The sequence below is a fragment of the Giraffa tippelskirchi genome, chromosome 3 (assembly GCF_054371585.1).
Source record: "Giraffa tippelskirchi isolate mGirTip1 chromosome 3, T2T-mGirTip1v1.2.pri, whole genome shotgun sequence".
NCBI lineage: Eukaryota > Metazoa > Chordata > Mammalia > Artiodactyla > Giraffidae > Giraffa > Giraffa tippelskirchi.
In genome coordinates this window covers 51582603-51602542 of record NC_137277.1, presented here as the reverse complement: position 1 = coordinate 51602542, position 19940 = coordinate 51582603, and the positions used below count along the sequence as shown (strand labels likewise).

At 36.1% G+C, this 19940-nt stretch overlaps 1 protein-coding gene and 1 pseudogene across 1 annotated transcript in view; one reads left to right on the top strand and one right to left on the bottom strand.

The window, feature by feature from the left end:
- Positions 1-19940, top strand: part of BRIP1 (BRCA1 interacting DNA helicase 1) — a 199797-nt gene that overhangs the window by 56290 nt on the left and 123567 nt on the right. The window contains 4 exon segments of the mRNA XM_081585017.1: positions 1518-1739; positions 3888-4087; positions 7440-7572; positions 19769-19923. Coding sequence (XP_081441143.1) covers positions 1518-1739; positions 3888-4087; positions 7440-7572; positions 19769-19923 — 710 coding nt within the window.
- On the bottom strand, positions 9725-10165 carry LOC145543458 (small ribosomal subunit protein uS15 pseudogene; annotated as a pseudogene).

Below are 19940 nucleotides of genomic sequence, written 5' to 3'. Positions count from 1 at the left end.
AATAGCATATGATGCCTTTGCCAGGACTGTGTTTTATCAAACATCTTATTTTTTGATTAATGTATATATGTTAATACAAATTTTTTCTTTCAATAATAGAACGGCAAAGGGCATTAGTAGATAGTACCTGAAAGAAGATTCTATTTTTGCCTTTAAAATAGGCAAAAATAAAAAGAGATAATGTTGATAAAGATGTGGAAAAAGGGTAATAAAAATGTTCATAAACATTTTCTGGAGGATAATTTGATGATATGGTTTTCAAGAAACTTAAATATACTCTCTGATCTCATAATGCCATTTCTAAAAATGTATGATAAGAAAATATTTTAAAATGGGCATAAAATTGCTTATTGCAGCATTATTTATAAAGCAAAAATTGAAACCAGTCTAAATGTCCAGTGATAAACTGGTTCATCAGATGTGGCACAGTAATCCAATATATGTAAGCAACAATGAAAAAAGACTTAGTGATATGAAAAGATATATTTGATAAGATTTTCAATAAAAAGGCAGTACCAGTTTTGTAAAAAATATTTAGTGGCTAGATTGTTAGTAATCCTCAGTGCATGCACTTCAGGAAAATTTGATTTGTTCTCATTTTAATATTGGGTCACATTACAGAGATATATTGATATATAGAGAAGAAATCTGAAATGAGATACATCAAAATATTAATAATACATTTTTTATATAATGGGATTTTAGGTAATTTATAGATTTTTGGTATGCTTGTATTTTCCAATTTTATATGATGAATACTTTTGTCCCCTGGGACATTTCTTCTTCTCTTTCCCGCTTTCCATTCTTTTTCCTTCCTTTGTTTTTATTAATATTTGTATTTGATTAAGTAGTACTGTCTCATGGCTCAAATTGAAAAGATACAGAAATGTGTATAGAGAAAAATCTCTCTCAGTCCTATCCCCAAGTCACTTGGCTCTCATCTTTGAAAGCAACTAGTGATACTATTGCTTTTATGTATCCTTCCAGAAATATTTTTGCCTAATATCACTTTAATCAGAACAAAGTCACAACACATATACTTAAAAAAATGTTTCTTCATATACACTACCAAATGTAAAATAGAGAGCCAGTGGGAATTTGCTGTGTGACTCAGGGAACTCAAACTAGGGCTCTGTAACAACCTAGAGGGGTGGGAAAATGTGGGAGGTGGGAGGGAGGTTCAAGAGGGAGGGGACATATGTATACCTATGGCTGATACATGTTGATGTATGGCAGAAACCAACCCAATATTGTAAAGCAGTTATCCTTCAATTAAAGAAAAATTAATTTAATAAAAATGTTTCTCCAAGTTAATCTGGAGTGTCTAGAGCTGTACTGATCTGGAGCTCTGAGTTAACTAATATAGTTCTTTAAAATGGTTATATTATAGACCTGGTGTACTCTGTCTCCTGTGTTAAGTCTTTATATTGTGGCTTTAATGATGTTTTAAAAATTCCGAGATAAACTTGTTTTAATTCTTCTGTTCTAGTGTTTCAACTGTACATATTTGTTTTCAGGGAAAATCCTGCTATTTTTATCATGGTGTTCATAAAATTAGTGATCAACACACATTACAGACTTTCCAAGGGATGCACAAGGCCTGGGATATAGAAGAACTTGTCAGCTTGGGGAAAAAACTAAAGGCATGTCCATATTACACGGCACGAGAACTAATGCAAAATGCTGACATAATATTTTGTCCCTACAACTATCTTCTAGATGCACAAATAAGGGAAACTGTGAGTAGATATGTAAAAATTAAAAGAATTTTTTTCCTATTTATTGGGATATAAGTGATGGATGTAAAAACTTGTAGATGTTTTAATGCTTTTGGTAAAGCAAAATATAATTAAATATAAATATTTAATTTATGAAAAATGTATAAACAGATTAGAATGTTCAAAGTGTATTCTAGGGGATATTAAAAAATGAACTTTAGACATTGTCATTTTAACTATCAAAGTAATAAGTACTTTTAAGGAACTAGTACTGAAGTGGAATTATAAAAGAATTTTTCAGCCTTGACATTAATGACATTTTGGGCTAGATACTTCATTGTGGTGGGCTGTCCTGCACATTATAGAATGTTTATTAGCATCTCTGGTTTTGTACATTAAATGCCAATAGTACACTCACAGTTGTCACAGTCAAAAATGTCTCCAGACATTGCCAAATATCCCCTCGGCTGCAAAATTATCCCCATTTGAGACTCATTTATAGCTATCACTTTATGAATAGTCAAAATTATTATAAAATATTCATCTAAAGAATCTATGTTTTGAAGAACTTATGTTGGGAGAATATGCATACTATGCAAATTATTCTTTGTGAGCTTTGAATAAGTGAACTTTGGATACAGCATTTATGTTTATTTGCCTGGTTCTTAGAGACATCCAGTTGTTACAGCATAAGACAAAGAATGAATAACGGTATATTATTACTCCTCTTTTTAGAACTGACTGTACAACTCTCATTAGCTTTCTATTTCTGGAAGTTCAAAATGAATGGGCATTATATTTAATACCCCTACAACTGAGCACGCACACAGCCTATCACAAGGACTTCTCAGCCCCTTCTGCCTCCTTGCCTTCAGCTCCTCCAACTATACATCCTTTTGTTTGGTTGCCTTTCAACTAGGTCTCTTTCCTTTGACCAACTGTATATATCAATGCCAAGTCAGTCTTTTTAATATTACTTTTATAACATCTTTCCTCTGCTTAAAAATCTCATATGGATAAAGTCCATATTTCTCAAGCTTTCTCTCAAGATGATCAGTGGTCTGACCTGAATCTGCCTTTTCAGCCTTTTCTGCTACAGACTTCCAACTTGAGCACTTGAAAAATTACCTCAAGATCCCCTGAGGATACCTTGTTCTTTCCTGTATCTCTGCTTTTGATTACACCCCTATGTATTGAATTGCCCTACTCTCTGTCTATCCAAATCCAAATTCCACTCATCTTTTAACCCCCAGTATATTTCCTACTCTTTCATTTTTTTTTTCCTCAGCCATTTCCAGCCCTCTGTATATTATTATTCCTCAGAATAACTCAGTGGCAGTTGCTTTGTGACATTTTATATTAGAACTCTTTCAGTTGCATTGACACAAACCCAGCTTTGGTAAAACTTATGAGAAAAATACCTGACTATTGTGGTGGCTTTATAATCAGGCAAGTTCTTCCCAGTGGAAACAGTGATAACGATAGCTAGCTTTTTTTCCAGCTAGGTAACCTGGAAAAAAAGATAGTCACCTATAATTACTCTGGATGACCTAGATTGGATCTCATACCCATTCTTGAACTAGTGTGACTACACAGGAATGGAATACTTTATTTAATTGACAGGCCTGGGTTCTGAGTCTACCCACATTATGAGAGTGATACCTTGATTAACAGATTAACAGTCCTACCAACATCACATGGGTGTTGGGGAAGAGTAGTTCTCTAGAGGATTGCAGAAAAGACTGAAATGAAACAGTTACATAATATATTAGTATTTTCAGAGTCTTAAATCTTGTGCTGTTATTTAAAAAAATTTTTTTAATTAAAAAAAAAATTTTAAAGCATGTTTTTAAAAATTCTGCTTTTTAAGTTATGTTGAAGATCCTTAACAATCCTTTGTGTAACCAGCTATACCTTGATCCTGGGTCACTTAACACATATTATTTTGGTTGATAGGTTTACAAGTATTTTAAAATTGAAAAATGGAAAACTCCATAGATATTTGCTTGGCCTAAGTGCTTTAAAAGTTTTAAGACTGAGAATCAGTTACTTCTGTAGTTAGACTTGTGATATTGGCCTGTGGTGTGAATTTTTGAATGAAGTGACTTGCCTATTGCTGTTAAATCCATTTTGCTGAATGTTTTACAAGAAAACTCTTTTATCTTATAGATGGACATCAATCTGAAAGAACAGGTTGTCATTTTAGATGAAGCTCATAACATTGAGGACTGTGCTCGGGAATCAGCAAGTTACAGTGTAACAGAAGTTCAGCTTCGGTTTGCTCGGGATGAACTAGATAGTATGATTAACTATAATATAAGGAAGAAAGATCATGAACCCCTACGAGCTGTGTGCTGTAGCCTCATTAAGTAAGAGCATTTGTCTTTCAGTGTCATTTGTGCTGCCTTTGTATTAAAAACGTGTTCTATTATGCCAAGTATTTTATAATCAGTAAACTTGGACCAGACTACTTGGGAAATGGATTGTTCCTTGCCAGTTAAACATAAAGATAGCCTAGCCCAAACTTTTCTATTAAGTCTTTCCTTGAGGTGTTTTTGCCATGTAGAAGTTTGTCATTTCTGTTTCACAGCATAGTTGTTGAAAGAGTTATCCGTAGTTGCTGATTCTATTTTCTCACTTCCTGTTCTTTCCTCATCCATCCCTGTAGTGTTTCTGTATGCATAATTCTACTGAGATTGTTCTTATCAAGATCACCAGTGGTCCACAGATGGCCCAATGCAAAGGTTATTTCTGTTATTTTACTTAGCCTCTCAGCAGTGTTGGTTGCTGTTGAATACCACCTTTATGAAAAGTGTTTTTGTCTTCTGTAGAATAATATATATATATATATATATGTCTCTTTCCCCTGTTTCTGGCACAGAGTTCCTAAAACCTTTGTAGTTTCCTAAGTGATAAGAGCACTAAGAGCATCTTCTATTTTGTTGTTTCATTTTTGACCCCAGTTCCTGACAGAACTCCTGAATCCCCTGGGATTTCCTGGGTGATAGGACTGTCTTTTATTTTAATGAGGTGATGGTTGAAGGGCTCCTGAATGGATCCAGTCACTAGAAAAACCAAGCCATATTTAGAAGATTGGAACTTTGAGCTCCACCTCCCCCTGGAAAGAGGAGGGGCTGGATATTGAGTTAATGTTCCATCATGCCTTTGTAATGAAGTCTTCATAAAAATACAGGCTTCAGAGAGATTCTACATTGGTGAACACATCTATATACTTGGAGTGTGGTGTATTTCACTTCCAAAAGGACAGAAGCTTCTGTGCCCGGCAACCTTCCTGACTTAACCCTATATATCGCTTCATCTGACTTTTTATCTATATCCTTTATTATATAATAAACTGGTAAATATGTTTCCCTGATTTCTGTGAGCTGTTCTAGTAAATGCCCAACCTGAGGAGGGGGTCATGGGAACTTCTGACTTACAGGTATTTGGTCAGAAGCACAGATGACAACCTGGACTTTTACAACTGGGATCTGAGGCTGGGGGAGGGAGGAGGGACAGTCTAATGAGACTGAGTACTTAATCTGTGGGGTCTCTGCAGACTCAGTTAGTGTCAAAATTGAATTGAATTATAGGACACCCATCTGATGTTTCAGAGAATTGCTTGTGTGGGGAAAATCTGACATACATATGGAGACCAGAGGTATCAGAAGTGAAGTAATGAGAACGAGCAGACACACGGGAATGTGTTTCCTTAGTCAGCTTCTATGACATCTCCTGGTTTTCTTCCTCCTCACAGTCCGTTCTTTCTCAGTTTCTTTTGATAGTTCTTAATTTGTTTGATGTTTAAATATTGAAGTGTGTCAGGCCTTGTTCTTGGATACTCATTTTTCTAGTTTTGCATTTTCCTTAAATCACCTAACTCTAAAGCAGTGCTGACGAGGCCTGAATCTGTGTTTGTCCCAGTCTCTTCCCTGGAATGCTGTTTTTATCTACTCGACTATACTTTCTATCTCTGTTTGGATATAAAATTTAAACTTTCCAAAATACTCCTTTCTTTCCCTACTTCCCCCACCTGCTCTGTCGTCTTTATCTAAGTAGGTACCACCAACCAGTTCTTCAAATCAAAAATCTAAGTATTATCCTTGATTGCTGTCTCATCTCATCCAATTCATCAGTAAGTTTTAAAAATTCCACCTACACAGTATATCCCAAATCCTTCAATCTCATATCTGTCATCCCAGAATCATCTCTCAACTAGAACACTGTGCGTGCGTGTGCTGAGTCACTTCAGTTGTGTCCAACTTTTGCAACTCTACGGACTGTAACCCAGGCTCCTTTGTCCATGGGATTCTCCAGGCAAGGATACTGGAGTGGGTAGTCATTTCCTTCTCCAGGGTGTCTTCCCGACCCAGGGATCAAACCTGTGCCTCTTATGTCTCCTGCATTTGCAGTGGATTCTTGACTACTAGCACCACTGGGAAGCCCCTAGAACACTGTTGAAGTGAAGTGAAAGTCGCTCAATCGTGTCCGACTCTTTGCGACTCCATGGACTATACAGTCCATGGAATTCTCCAGGCCAGAATACTGGAGTGGGTAGCCTTTCCCTTCTCCAGGGGATCTTCCTGACCCAGGGATCAAACCCAGGTCTCCCACATTGCAGGCGGATTCTGTACCAGCTGAGCCACAAGGGCAGCCTCCTAATAGGTCTCTCCTTTCATTTTTGCCTTTCTCCTATAATGCGTTCTGCCTTATAAATTGGAATCATCTTTTAAATGCTTAAAGTAGATTATCTCTCTTACTTAAAATCCTCCATTTAAAATCTTCCCATTACACTCTGAATAGAATTCAGACTTCTTATCCTGGCCCAATATGATCTGATTCCTGCTTATCACACTAACATTGGTCATACTATTATCCTTTCTGCCTGTTGTGTTGCAATTACATTGACTTTGAGGTTTTTTAAATGAGCAAAATTTGTTAATCACCCCCAGATATTCCTTCTGCTTGGAATACTTGTTTGTTTGTTTTTTCCCCCTGATTCTCACATGACTGAGTGCTTTCTGCATTCAGTTGTTAGAATAAATGTCACCTCTAGGAGAGCTTCCTTGACACTCCAAATGAAAGTAGCAATTAGATTACATTAATCCAATTTATTTTCATAATATCACTATCACTACCTAATGTTTTCACGTTCATGAATTTGTTTCTAAGTTTATTTATACCTCCCTTTAGTAGAATCTCACTTCCATAAGAATAAGGACCTTACCTATTTTATTTACTGCTGTATTTCCACTCCCCAGTGTAGGGTCTGGCATAATACATTGAAATACTCACTGAATGTACAAATGTCTCTCTGTGTGTATGTAAGTGAATATATTATTTATTTTCTAGTAATTCCATTTTAATGTTAATATTTAATGCTATAATTTCTCTATTAGCTTTCTTGTGTTTCTTTTTATGTGCAGACCAGATTTGTCAGTTGGAGAGACAGACAAGTTAAGCAGTATAAATTCACAAAACACAAATTGGGGATTGCATGCATCTGTCTCTTTTCTGAATAAAAGCTTTCTTTTTAGCTGTATGATTACTTTGTAATATGAAACGTACATGCTATTTAAAATATGTCTTAATTAATCTACATTTATGTGCTAAGAGCATCAAGGAATACAGATCAATGCATCACATATCTGTTTGTTCTGTTGAAATAGTAGTGCACATAAGGATGATATTGGTTGATGGAATTGTTTTATTTTATTCCAGTTGGTTAGAAACAAGCTCTGAACATCTTGTGGAAAGGGATTATGAATCATCCTGTAAAGTATGGAGTGGAAGTGAAATGCTCTTAAATTTACACAAAATGGGCGTCACCACTGCTACTTTTCCCATTTTGCAGGTAAGATTTTTTTCTACCTGTAATATTTATTTAGTGAATTAGAAATGACTTAATAGTGAATAATTAATCCAGAGTAAAAAAAAAGTAGCAGTTGTTTTAAAATTTTATTGGATCGGTTTGGTAATCTAAGTGATGGCATAAATTATAGATGAAAAAGTAGCATTATTAGTTTGAAGGAAATATGGATTAATTAATATGGAATTAATTACTTTGCTTAAAGCTAAAAGAAGTCAGTAATTTTAGATTGTAAATATTTTGTCAATTTTAAATTTTAAAATTTGGAAAATGAAAAGATAAATTCATATTTCATTCTCCTTAACTTAGAGGTTATAAATTTGGGTGTAGAGAGATCATTTGTGGGCTACAGGATACTATGAACCTTATGAAATCACATTCCAAATTTTATGAGTGTGTACTTTTGTACATCTTCCTGGATAGAGGCTTCATGACTGAACACTGTTCTCAGAAGTATGTTTATTTTGGGTTCTTTGTTTTGTATGGTTTTGTTTTTTGCAGATGAGAATGTTTTTCATTTCTCTCTTTGTTCTTATTTATTTATATTAATTGACTTTTATTTTTGGTGTGCCTAGGTAATTTTAAGTAGTTTATTCCATAATTTCATATGTAGACATAGATACATTGTTGGGCTAGAAAAACCTACAGAGGAAAGGATAAAAATCTGAAAGGGTATACATCAAAACTATTAATAGTGGATTACTCCTGGGACATCAAAGCAGATATATGGAAGGTTGCAAACTTATTTTTCATTTCACTTTTGACAATACTTTTTTTTTAAAGAGATAAAAATGCATGATAAAAAAATAACCTGCAGAAATGGATAATCAGTAAAAAAGTTTCTTTCTTACTCTGATGTTCCTATTCCCATATCCAGAGGGAACGTCTAAGTTACTTGAATGTCTTTCACAACACAGTTTATGCAAATAGGCATTTATAGCTTTCTTTCTAGCTCTAGGGGGCCCTTGAAGACAATGCCTCTGCATTGAAAAAATGGAGATGACTTCCCAGATCACCCTTCAGCGACAGACTTGCTGTCCAGTTGAGGGGAATGCAGCTTGATCTTACTTTATAAAGCGGTTGTTTTATGTTAAAATGAGCAAAAAGGACAGAATTCTCATATACCACCACCTCCAGCCACAGATGCTATAGATTCTCTTATTATTAACATCTTGCAATACTAGTGCATTAATTACAGTTGAACCAATACTGTTACATTGCTTTTAACCAAAGTCCATGGTTTATGTTAGGGTACACTTTTTGTGTTGTACAAGTCTGTGAGTTTTGATGAAAGTCATGTATCTACCATTACAGTATCATACAGAATACTTTCATTGCCTTAAAAATCTTCTGTGCTGCGCTTATTCATCCCTTCAACACACCTTATGTCCTCTGCTGAGCCTCTAGTAACTATTGATTTTTATTTCTGACTCCATAGTGTTGCCTTTTCCAGAATGTCATATTGTTGTAATCACATGGCATGTGGTCTTTTTAGACTGGCTTCTTCCACTTGACAGTATACATTTAATGTCTCTTTGTGACTTGACCGCTCATTCCTTTCTATTTCTTCACTAAACTCATTGTACGTATGCACCACAGTTTGTTTATCTGTTTACTTAGTGAAGGACATATTGGTGGTTTCTAAGTTTGGGAAATTATGAATAAAGCTGTTGTAAACATTTGTGTACATGTTTTTGTATGGACATACTTTCTTCTTGTTTGGATAAATACTTAGGAACACAGTTGCTGGATTGTGTGGTAAGACTGTGTTTAGCTTCCAAGAAACTGCTAAACTATCTTTCAAAGTAATTGTACCATTTTACATTCCCACCAAAAGTTAATAAGAGTTCCTGTTGTTCCACCTCCTTGCCAACAATTGGTGTTTGAATGTTAGCCATTCTAAGAGATAGGTAGTAGTATCTCATTGTTGTTTGAATTTATGTTTCCCTAATGACACATGTTGCCATCATTTCACATGCTTATTTTCCATTTACATATTTCATTTGGTGAGATATTAATATCTCTTCAGATATTTTGCCTATTGTTTGTTTTCTTATGGTTGAGTTTTAAGAGTTCTTTGGATTTTTTTTTTCCCCTGTTAAACAGTGGTTTTATGGCTTGAGTACAATAGACAAATTTATGCAAGCAGGGCAGAGGCTGTGCATGACTCGTATTTCCAATTAGCGGGGAGGACTCCTTTGGTATTATACTGTGAATATGGCTCTCAATCAGTCAGATGGAACTTAGCATCTTTATCCTTTCTGTTCCTCTCAAGATGCTTTTGAACAGCAGCAGCTTTCTTAATTAAATGATAGAGATCCTCGGGAAGATCAGGAGCAAGTCCTTTGAACTTAAGAATTCTCAAGGTTTTATTGCCTTCACAAAACATACTTGTGTAACACCATGTGAGTCTCTCAGTCACCCAGATTTGTGAAGAAATCAGGCTCTTCAAGTTGGCCGATTTGTAGATCTGCTCCTTTACATCATCAGCTGTCAGCTTCAGCCAGGTGGGGATGCTCTGGCAGTAGGGCTGAGCCGACTGGGACAGGCCCTTCCTGGGAGTGTGCATGTGACCCATGATGGCGGTGGTGTGGTAGCAAAAGGTCCTTTGGGTATTTCATATATAAGACCTTCATCAGATGTGTGTTTGCAAATATATTCTCCCAGCCTGTGACTTGTTTTTTCATCCTGTTAATGGAGTCTTTCACAGAACATAACGCTTTTAGTATTAATAAAGTTCAAGTTTTTTTTTCTTTAGTGGATTCTGTTTTTGTTCAATTAAAAATTTATCACTGAACCCAGAGCCACCTAGATTTTCTCCTATCTTGTCTTCTAGAAGTTTTATAGTTTTGTATTTTACATTTAGATCTGTGTCCCATTTTGAGTTAATTTTTGTGAAGTGTGTTAGTTCAGTGTCTGGTCATCTCTTTGGATATAGACATTACTGTATAGATGTTACTGTATCACTGTTTGTTGAAAAGACCATGCTTTCTGAATTGGATTGTCTTTGTTTCTTTGTCAAGAGATCAATTGACTGTATTGTGTTGGCCCATTTTTGGGCTCTCTATTCTTTTCCACCGATACACTGTCTATTCCTTTATCAGTACCACACCTGTTTTTATAGTAAGTCTTGAAGTCATGTAGTGTCAGTCCTCTGAATTTGTTTTTCAGCATTGTGTTTGCTATTCTGGGTCTTTCATTTTTCCATATAAACTTAGAATTAAACTGAGCAGAACCCTGTGGGGCTCCTGGGCACTGAACCCTTTCTGTCCCCCATTTCTTGTTTATAAGGAACAGACTCCAGTCTCCATGACCTTCCCTGGGTTTCAAGGACAAATTCGAACAGTTGCTAATTGAGGAAGGGAGGAGATACAGAGACTAGGGAGGAGAAGTCAAGCAACCATCTGAGGCAAGATTAGAGGAACCAGGGAAGCGCATCAAGATTAGGAGACCACCTGAGACAAGATTTAAGGCATATAGATCCTGCACACATTTTAATCTTGTTCAGTTCAGTTCATTTCAGTTCAGTTGCTCGGTCATGTCAGACTCTTTGCGACCCCATAGACTGCAGCACCTCAGGCCTCCCTGTCCTTCACCAACAACTCCCGGAGCTTCCTCAAATTCATGTCCATCAAATCGGTGATGCCATCCAACCATCTCATCCTCTGTCGTCACCTTCTCCCACCTTCAGTCTTTCCCAGCATCAGAATCTTTTCAAATGAGTCAGTTCTTCGCCTCAGGTGGCCAAAGTATTGGAGTTTAAGTTTCAGTATGAGTCCTTCTAATGAATATTCATGACTGATTTCCTTGAGGATGGACTGGTTTGATCTCCTTGCAGTCCAAGGGACTCTAAAGAGTCTTCTCCAACACCACAGTTCAAAAGCATCAATTGTTCAGTGCTCAGCTTTCCTCATAGTCCACTCTCACATCCATACATGACTACGGGAAAAACCATAGCTTTGACTAGACGGGCCTTTGTTGGCAAAGCAATGTCTCTGCTTTTTAATATGCTGTCTAGGTCGGTCATAACTTTTCTTCCAAGGAGCAAGCGTCTTTTAATTTCACAGCTGCAGTCACCATCTGCAGTGATTTTGGAGCCCCCAAAAATAAAGTCTCTCACTGTTTCCCCATCTATTTGTCATGAAGTGATGGGACCAGAGTACATCATGAGAAACGCTGGGCTGGAAGAAACACAAGCTGGAATCAAGATTGCCGGGAGAAATATCAGTAACCTCAGATATGCAGATGACACCACCTTTATGGCAGAAAGTGAAGAAGAACTAAAGAGCCTCTTGATGAAAGTGAAAGAGGAGAGTGAAAAAGTTGGCTTAAAGCTCAACATTCAGAAAACTAAGATCATGGCATCTGGTCCCATCACTTCATGGCAAATAGATGGGGAAACAGTGGAAACAGTGTCGGACTTTATTTTTGGGGTCTCCAAAATCACTGCAGATGGTGATTGCAGCCATGAAATTAAAAGAGGCTTACTCCTTGAAAGGAAGGTTATGGCCAACCTAGAGAGCATATTTAAAAGCAGAGACATTACTTTGCCAACAAAAGTCCATCTAGTCAAGGCTATGGTTTTTCCAGTGGTCATGTATGGATGTGAGAGTTGGACAGTGAAGAAAGCTGAGCGCCACAGAATTGATGCTTTCTAACTGTGGTGTTGGAGAAGACTCTTGAGAGTCCCTTGGACTGCAAGGAGATCCAATCAATCCATCCTAAAGGAGATCAGTCCTGGGTGTTCGTTGGAAGGACTGATGTTGAAGCTGAAACTCCAATACTTTGGCCACCTCATGGGAAGAGTTGACTCATTGGAAAAGACCCTAATGCTGGGTAGGATTGGGGGCAGGAGGAGAAGGGGATGACAGAGGATGAGATGGTTGGATGGCATCACCGACTTGATGGACATGGGTTTGGGTAAACTCCGGGAGTTTGTGATGGACAGGGAGGCCTGGCGTGCTGCAATCCATGGGGTCCAAAGAGTCGGACACGACTGAGCAACTGAACTGAACTGAACTGAACTGATGGGACCAGATGGCATGATCTTAGTTTTCTGGATGTTGAGCTTTAAGCCAACTTTTTCACTCTCCTCTTCCACTTTCATCAAGAGACTTCAGCTCTTCTTTGATTTCTGCCATAAGGGTGGTGTTGTCTGCTTATCTAAGGTTATTGATATTTTTCCCAGCAATCTTGATTCCAGCTTGTGCTTTATCCATTCCCGCATTTCACATGATGTACTCTGCATATAAGTTAAATAAGCAGGGTGACAATATACAGCCTTGAGGTACTCCTTTCCTGATTTGGAACCAGTCTGTTGTTTCATGTCCAGTTCTAACTGTTGCTTCCTGACATGCATACAGATTTCTCAAGCGGCAGGTCAGGTGGTCTGGTATTCCCATCTCTTTCAGAATTTTCCACAGTTTGTTGTGATCCACAGTCAAAAGCTTTGGCATAGTCAATAAAGCAAAAGTAGATGTTTTTCTGGAACTCTCTTGCTTTTTTGATGATCCATCAGAGGTTGGCAATTTGATCTCTGGTTCATCTGTCTTTTCTAAATCAAGCTTGAACATCTGGAAGTTCATGGTTTGCGTATTGAAGCCTGGAAGTACTTGCTTCATGTACTGTTGAAGCTAATCTTGTTAGCAACCAAGAACTTGAATTATTGCTATAAAACTCACCAAATCCTCCCAAGTTGGGACACGCAGTGTTTCAGGGTTTCAAGCCTACTGTGTCTCCCTTTGCCTGCAACGCAATTAAGCTATTCTTTCCTACTTTACCTAAAACTGTCTCCAAGATTCAATTTGGCATCAGTGCACAGAGGCTGATCTTTTGGCATGAGAATCAGTTTGTCAGTATTCATGAAGTATCTTGGTGATATTTTTATTGGACTGCATTGAATCTATAGATCAGTCTGGGAAGAACTGACATTTGAACAATATTGAGTTTCTTATCCATTAAAATGGAGCATCTCCATTTATTTAGATCATCTTTGATTTCTTTTATCAGAGTTTTATAGTTTTTCTCTTAGTTTTTTTTTTTTTTTTTTAAGGTTGTGTAACTTTTTTAAAATGTATTTTTGGCTACATTGAGTCTTTGTTGCTGCTCATGGACTTTCTCTAGCCATGAGGAATGGGGGCTGCTCTCCAGGTGAGGTATGCGGGCTTCTCACTCTGGTAGCTCGTCTTGTGGAGCTCAGGCTCTAGGGCGCGTGGGCTCAGTAGTTGTAGCGCAGGGGCTTAGTTCCCCCACAGCACATGGAATCTTTACAGACCAGGGATTGAACCCGTGTCCCCTGCATTGGCAGGCAGATTCTTAACCACTGGACCACCAGGGAAGTGCCCTCATATAGTTGTTCTGTTTTTTTTAATTTGGCTGTGTCGGGTTAGTTGTGGTACACGGGATCTTCCTTTCTTGCATCATGCAGGATCTTTTGTTGCAGCACGAGGACACTCTAGTTGTAGGGCATGGGCTCTGGAGCGCTTGGGCTCAGTAGTTGCAGCAGGTGGTCTTAGTTGCCCTGAGACGTGTGGGGACCTCAGTTTCTTGACCAGGGATCAAACCAGTGTCCCTTGCGTTGCAAGGCAGGTTCTTAACCACTGGATCACCATATAGTGAGGGAAGTCCCTCCTCATATAGTTTTAAAGAGATTTTTGAACCAAAAACAGTTAAAAACTATTGCTAACAGAAGTAGCATTCTGGACATAGGAGTATTTTTTTAAATTTATTTTTTTTGAAGTGAAGTTGCTTTACAACAGTATATGAGTATTCAAAATATATTTTAATCTGATTGTATTTATAATTTTTGCTCTGAACTTTTAAAGTGTGATATACCATAAGTATTTTTTCATATGCTACTTTTTCATTTTTTTACATAAGCTTTTTGCATTCTACAGATTTTTCATATCAATAGTAAAATGGATTGAATAAATTGTGAGATATTCATATAGTAGACTACTACACAGCAATTTTTTAAAAATTGAACCACTGCCTCCACAACTGTGTGAATGAATCTTACAGACATTATGTTGTATAAGAGAAACCAGCACAAAAGAGTACAAACTGTATGATTTTATTTTTATCAACTTTAAGGAGAAACATAATTATGCTAGTAGATATCAGAATATTGGTTACCACTGGGCAGGGATAAGGAGCAGTTTGAACTGAGAAGGGATACAGGGGAACTTTCTGAAATTTGAGGAATTTTTATTTTTTGAGGAATGTTTTGAATCCTGATTTAGTTTTAGTTACACAAGTATGCATATGTGTGTGTGTGTGGTTGTGTTTAATGACTGGTATACTTAAGATTACTGCACTCTAGAAAAAAATACAAATAAAATATATATCAAAGAAAAAAGCTTGAAAAATACAGAAAGGTACAAAGAAAAAAAAAGATGTAAACATAAAAATGATTATTAGTAACGTTTAGGTCTATGTCACTTTTCCCTTCATGCGTTGGAGAGGGAAATGGCAACCCACTCCAGTATTCTTGCCTGGAGAATCCCAGGGACGGTGGAGCCTGCTGGGCTGCCGTCTATGGGGTCGCACAGAGTCGGACACGACTGAAGCGACTTAGCAGCAGCTACCTTGTCTTCTATGCGTGTATTTGCTTAACATAAATTAATTTTTGAGATGAAATTTTGAGATGAATTTTTTACCATACTACTCATTTAGTAGTATGTTATGAGTACTTGCCTATTTTAATAAAATTTCTTTCACATGATTTTTAGTTGCACTGTAGCATTTTTGTGAGTGCACATATTGTAAATTATTTGACTAACCTGGCATTTGACATATAAATTGTTGCCAGTTTCCCTCCAATAAGAAAATATTCTAATATGAACATCCTTGAAAATATATCTTTGTATATATTTCTGTTTCCTTTATATATTCTAAATATTAATTCTTTGTTGCTTATTGTGTTGCATGTATTATTCTTGTGTCTATGGTTTGCTTATGGTGTCTTTTTAAGTTTTAAAATTTTAGTGCATTCAAATGTATCCATGTTTTTTCTTTTATGAATTATAATATTTGAGTTTAGTTTTAGTTCTTATCCTTCGTGATATTTTTCTTCTAAGAATGTTAAAGTTTTCTTTTATAATAAATGTTTTCAATCACCTGGGAGTCATATTTGTTTATGTTGTGTGGTACAGAATCCATTTTATTTCCTGTATGAATTTTCTCAGCATCATTTACTAAATAATCCATCTATTTCACTCTGATTTGTAATGCCACTTCTGCCCCATATCTGGTTTCATATATGTGTAAGCTTATTTTTGGACTCTATTGTGTTCTTTGATTCTGTTTGTCTAAGTTATATAATTTGTTAATTACTGTAGCATTAGAAAAATGCTAATGCATGGTAATAAGGCATATCTCCTCACTTTATCCTCCTTTGGAATGATCCTGGCTGTACGTTGCCTTACGCTGCCATTTGAATTTTAGAATGAGCTTATAAATGTCTCTGAACAAATCTGTTGGAAGTTTGACTGTAATTGCATTAAATTTATATATTAATTGAGAAAGAATTGACATATTACGGTATGAAGTTTCTCATTCATAAACAAGATATAGTTTTAATCATTTATAATCTCTATATATCTTTCAATAGAATTTTGTGATTTTTAAAAGTCCTCTTTGCTTTGGGTTAGATTTATTCCTGAGAAGTTATCAAGTTTCTATTTCTTTTTCAAATGGTATAGTTCAAAAATTGCTTTTTCTGATTGTTATCAGTATATAAAAATGGTAATTGATTTGAGATATAATTCATATGCCATAAAATTTACCCTTTAGAATATACAATTCAGTGGTTTTTTCTGTAGTCACAGAATTATGCAAGTATCATTGCTGTCTCATTTCAGAATATTTTTGTCACCTCAGAAAGAAATCTTATACCTATTAGCAGTCATTCCCATTTGTTCTAACCCCAGATCCTGAAAACCTCTAAATCCACTTTCTGTTTCTGTGAATCTACCTGTTTTTGTGACTGCCTTCTTTCACTTTGCATAATGTTCTCAGGGTTCATCTATGTTGTAGCATGTATCAATACTTCATTCCTTTCTATTCCCAAATAATTTTACATTTTTTGAATGTACTGTATTTTGTTTATCCATTATCAGTTGTTTCTACTTTTTGACTGTTATAAACAATGCAACTATGACCATTCATACACAGATTTTTGTGCAGACATATATTTTCAGTTCTGTTTGGTATACACTTAAGAGTAAAATTCCTAGTCCACAAAGTAACTTTGTGTTTAACTTTTTAAGGAACTAACAAACTTTTCCATAGGGGCTGTACCATTTTACAATCCCATCAGCCGTGTACAAGGATTCTGATTTTTTCCACGTTCTCACCAACACTTGTTTTCATCTCTCTTTTATTACGTTCTTCGTAGGAAGAATGCAGTGATATCTCAAAATGATTTTCTTTTCTTTTCCCTAATGACTCATAATGGCAAACAGTTTTTCAGCTGCTTATTGTCCATTAATATATCTTCAGAGAAATCTGTATTCAAATCCTTTGCCCATTCTGAAATTGAGTTGTCTTTTATTGTTGACTGTTTAAGTCCTTTCTGTATTCTGGATATGAACAACATATTGGATATATGATTTGCAAATATTTTTTCTCAATTCATAGATGCAGTAGTAGTTTTACTTATTTTAAAATTATGTTAGGGAAATTTCCTTTGATCCTAAGAAATTCATCATTGTGATTATTAAATTGTTTAGAAGTTAATTTTTACCACAGTAATGTGTGAACATAATTTAAAAGTCAGTGTTGTGGAGTGATTGTCCTCCAATCAAATAAAATAAATAAATTTTTTAAAAAGTAAATTCATACTATCAAGAAAAGCATTCATCTGCCACACTCCTAATTTTTACTTCTCAGTGGCCCTTTTAACTCTTGTAGTGGCTTTCTCCGGAGAAGGAAATGGCAACCCACTCCAGTACTCCTGCCTACAGAATCCCATGGATGGAGGAGCCTGGTAGGCTACAGTCCTTTGGGTCGCAAAGAGTCAGACATGACTGAGCGACTTCACTTTCTTTCTTTCTAGAGTTCCTTTTGGAGAAGGAAATGGCAACCCACTCCAGTGTTCTTGCCTGGAGAATCCCATGGACAGTGGGGCCTGGTGGGCTACAGTCTATGGGGTTGCAAAGACTCGGACACAACTAAGCAACTAACACACACACATGCACAGTGGCTTTCTCTGATAATTAACCCCAATTTTCTAAATAACATGTAGATTCAGCTACTTTTCAGTTTTCAATTTTCGATTTTTCGATATTCTCTATTGAATTCCCATTAAGTGTGGTGAGGATTCAGCTCCTTTACACACATACTTTCTTGCTCTCTTTCACAAACACACACACACACACACACACACACCCTCTCTTTTCCTCTCTGTCCCTCCCTCTCTGTTTTGTTTTCCTCCCATCTTCTTTCCCTTTATTCACTCTCCATTTTCTCAGCATAATTATATTAATAATCAGTATACATATCATATTACATGTTATCATGGTTCATGATAGTAATACCATGTAACTTGCTTGATTAATTTTTAATACAATTCTAGTTTTACTATGAAGTAATAGTTACCTGTATGTATGTGTGTTTCCTCATTTGCTTAGCTTTCTGTTTATCTATAAATCTAGCTATCATTGTTCAGGTAACCTAGCCAGAGGTAGCTTGGAGTTGTCTCATGGTTCAGTAGATAGAATTTCATTCAGTCCTTTTATTTTTACAACAGTGCGTTATCATCAGGAGTTTAGAAATTACATAGCTTTATGAAGTAAATTGCCAGTTGTCTGCCAGTGTTGGAGAGGAATAGTAGCTTTTATGTAAGGTGTGTCTCAGGGAACTTGTTTTTTTTTTTAAAAAAAGAACAATTTAGTACTTGTCTTTTGTTAATAATTTGTACTGTTGAATTATTCAAGTTCATGTTATCTTTTTTGTTGTTGTTCTTTATTTTTGAAAAATATTTCTGCAAGGACCTATTGTATAGCACATGGAACTCTGTTCAATTTTATGTGCCAGCCTGGATGGGAGGGGGGTTTTGGGGGAAAATGGATACATGTATATGTATGACTGAGTCCCTTCACTGGTCACCTGAAACTACCACAGTGTTGTTAATCAGCTATACCCCAATACAAAATAAAAAGTTTAAAGTCTGGAAAAATAAAAGTAAAAAAAAAAATTTGTATCCTTTAATGTTTTGTTCAGTGGAGACTAATTTTACTTTTATAAATGTGTATTATTTCACAATATATCTGGACATTGAGATTTTGTCTTATTTATCCCATTTCCCCATTTTATTTTCATTGATTTTTGTGTTGTATTGCTCAGTTGCTCAGGCATGTCCAACTCTTTGCAACCCCATGGATTGTAGCCCACCAGGGTCCTCTGCCCATGGAATTTTCCAGACAAGAACACTTCAGTGGAGTGCCATTTCCTACTCCAGGGAATCTTCCTGACTCAGGGATCAAACCTGAATCTCTTGCATCTCCTGCAGACGGGTCTTTACTGTTGGGCTACCTGGGATGTCTTATTTATCCTGTTTCCCCATTTTATTTTCATTGAACACAGATTTTATTGTCAAACATCAGAGTTGTCACCAGTATCTTTTATTGCTTCAATATTCAGAGTTTTCTCTTTCACAGTGTGGGAAATTTGTCTTAATGTCCACACTTCTGTCTGTGTTTAAACTTATAAGCCTATAAAAACTCATGAGCCAGTTAGCATACATTTTTATTTAGCATGTATTCTTTGATTTTTTTTTTTTTTAATTTTGCTTTTCACATAGTCATGATTCTTAGCATAGGTATACTCTCTGGAGGTAATTCAGGGATTTAGGTGGCATATCAGAGGTTTAAGCTTTTTAGAAACCATTTTGTACATTTTTATTTAGCCGATTGCTTTTGAAGAGCACTGAATAAAACTCTAATTGCCTAAAGAAGTAATGAACCTTCTAAATGAGTAACTTCTTATTTAAATGTCTTTTAAGAGGATTTGAGAATATATGGGAATTCAGAATACATTGTTAGCACTTGCATATTAATGTTTGACTAAAATTTCAATTATATTTCATTTGGGTTTATTAACAGTTTTAAGAATTTTCCTTTTCCTCTCTTTTCCCTCCCCCACCCCTAACCAGTACACTTAATGTGGTAATTTCTTACAGGGACATTTTTCTGCTGTCCTTCAAAAAGAAGAAAAAGTCCCATCAATTCATGGTAAAGAGGAGTCAAGAGAAATACCTGTTATTAGTGCTTCAACTCAAATAATGCTCAAAGGACTTTTTATGGTGCTTGACTATCTTTTTAGGCAAAATAGCAGGTAAGTAAAGATAGCTG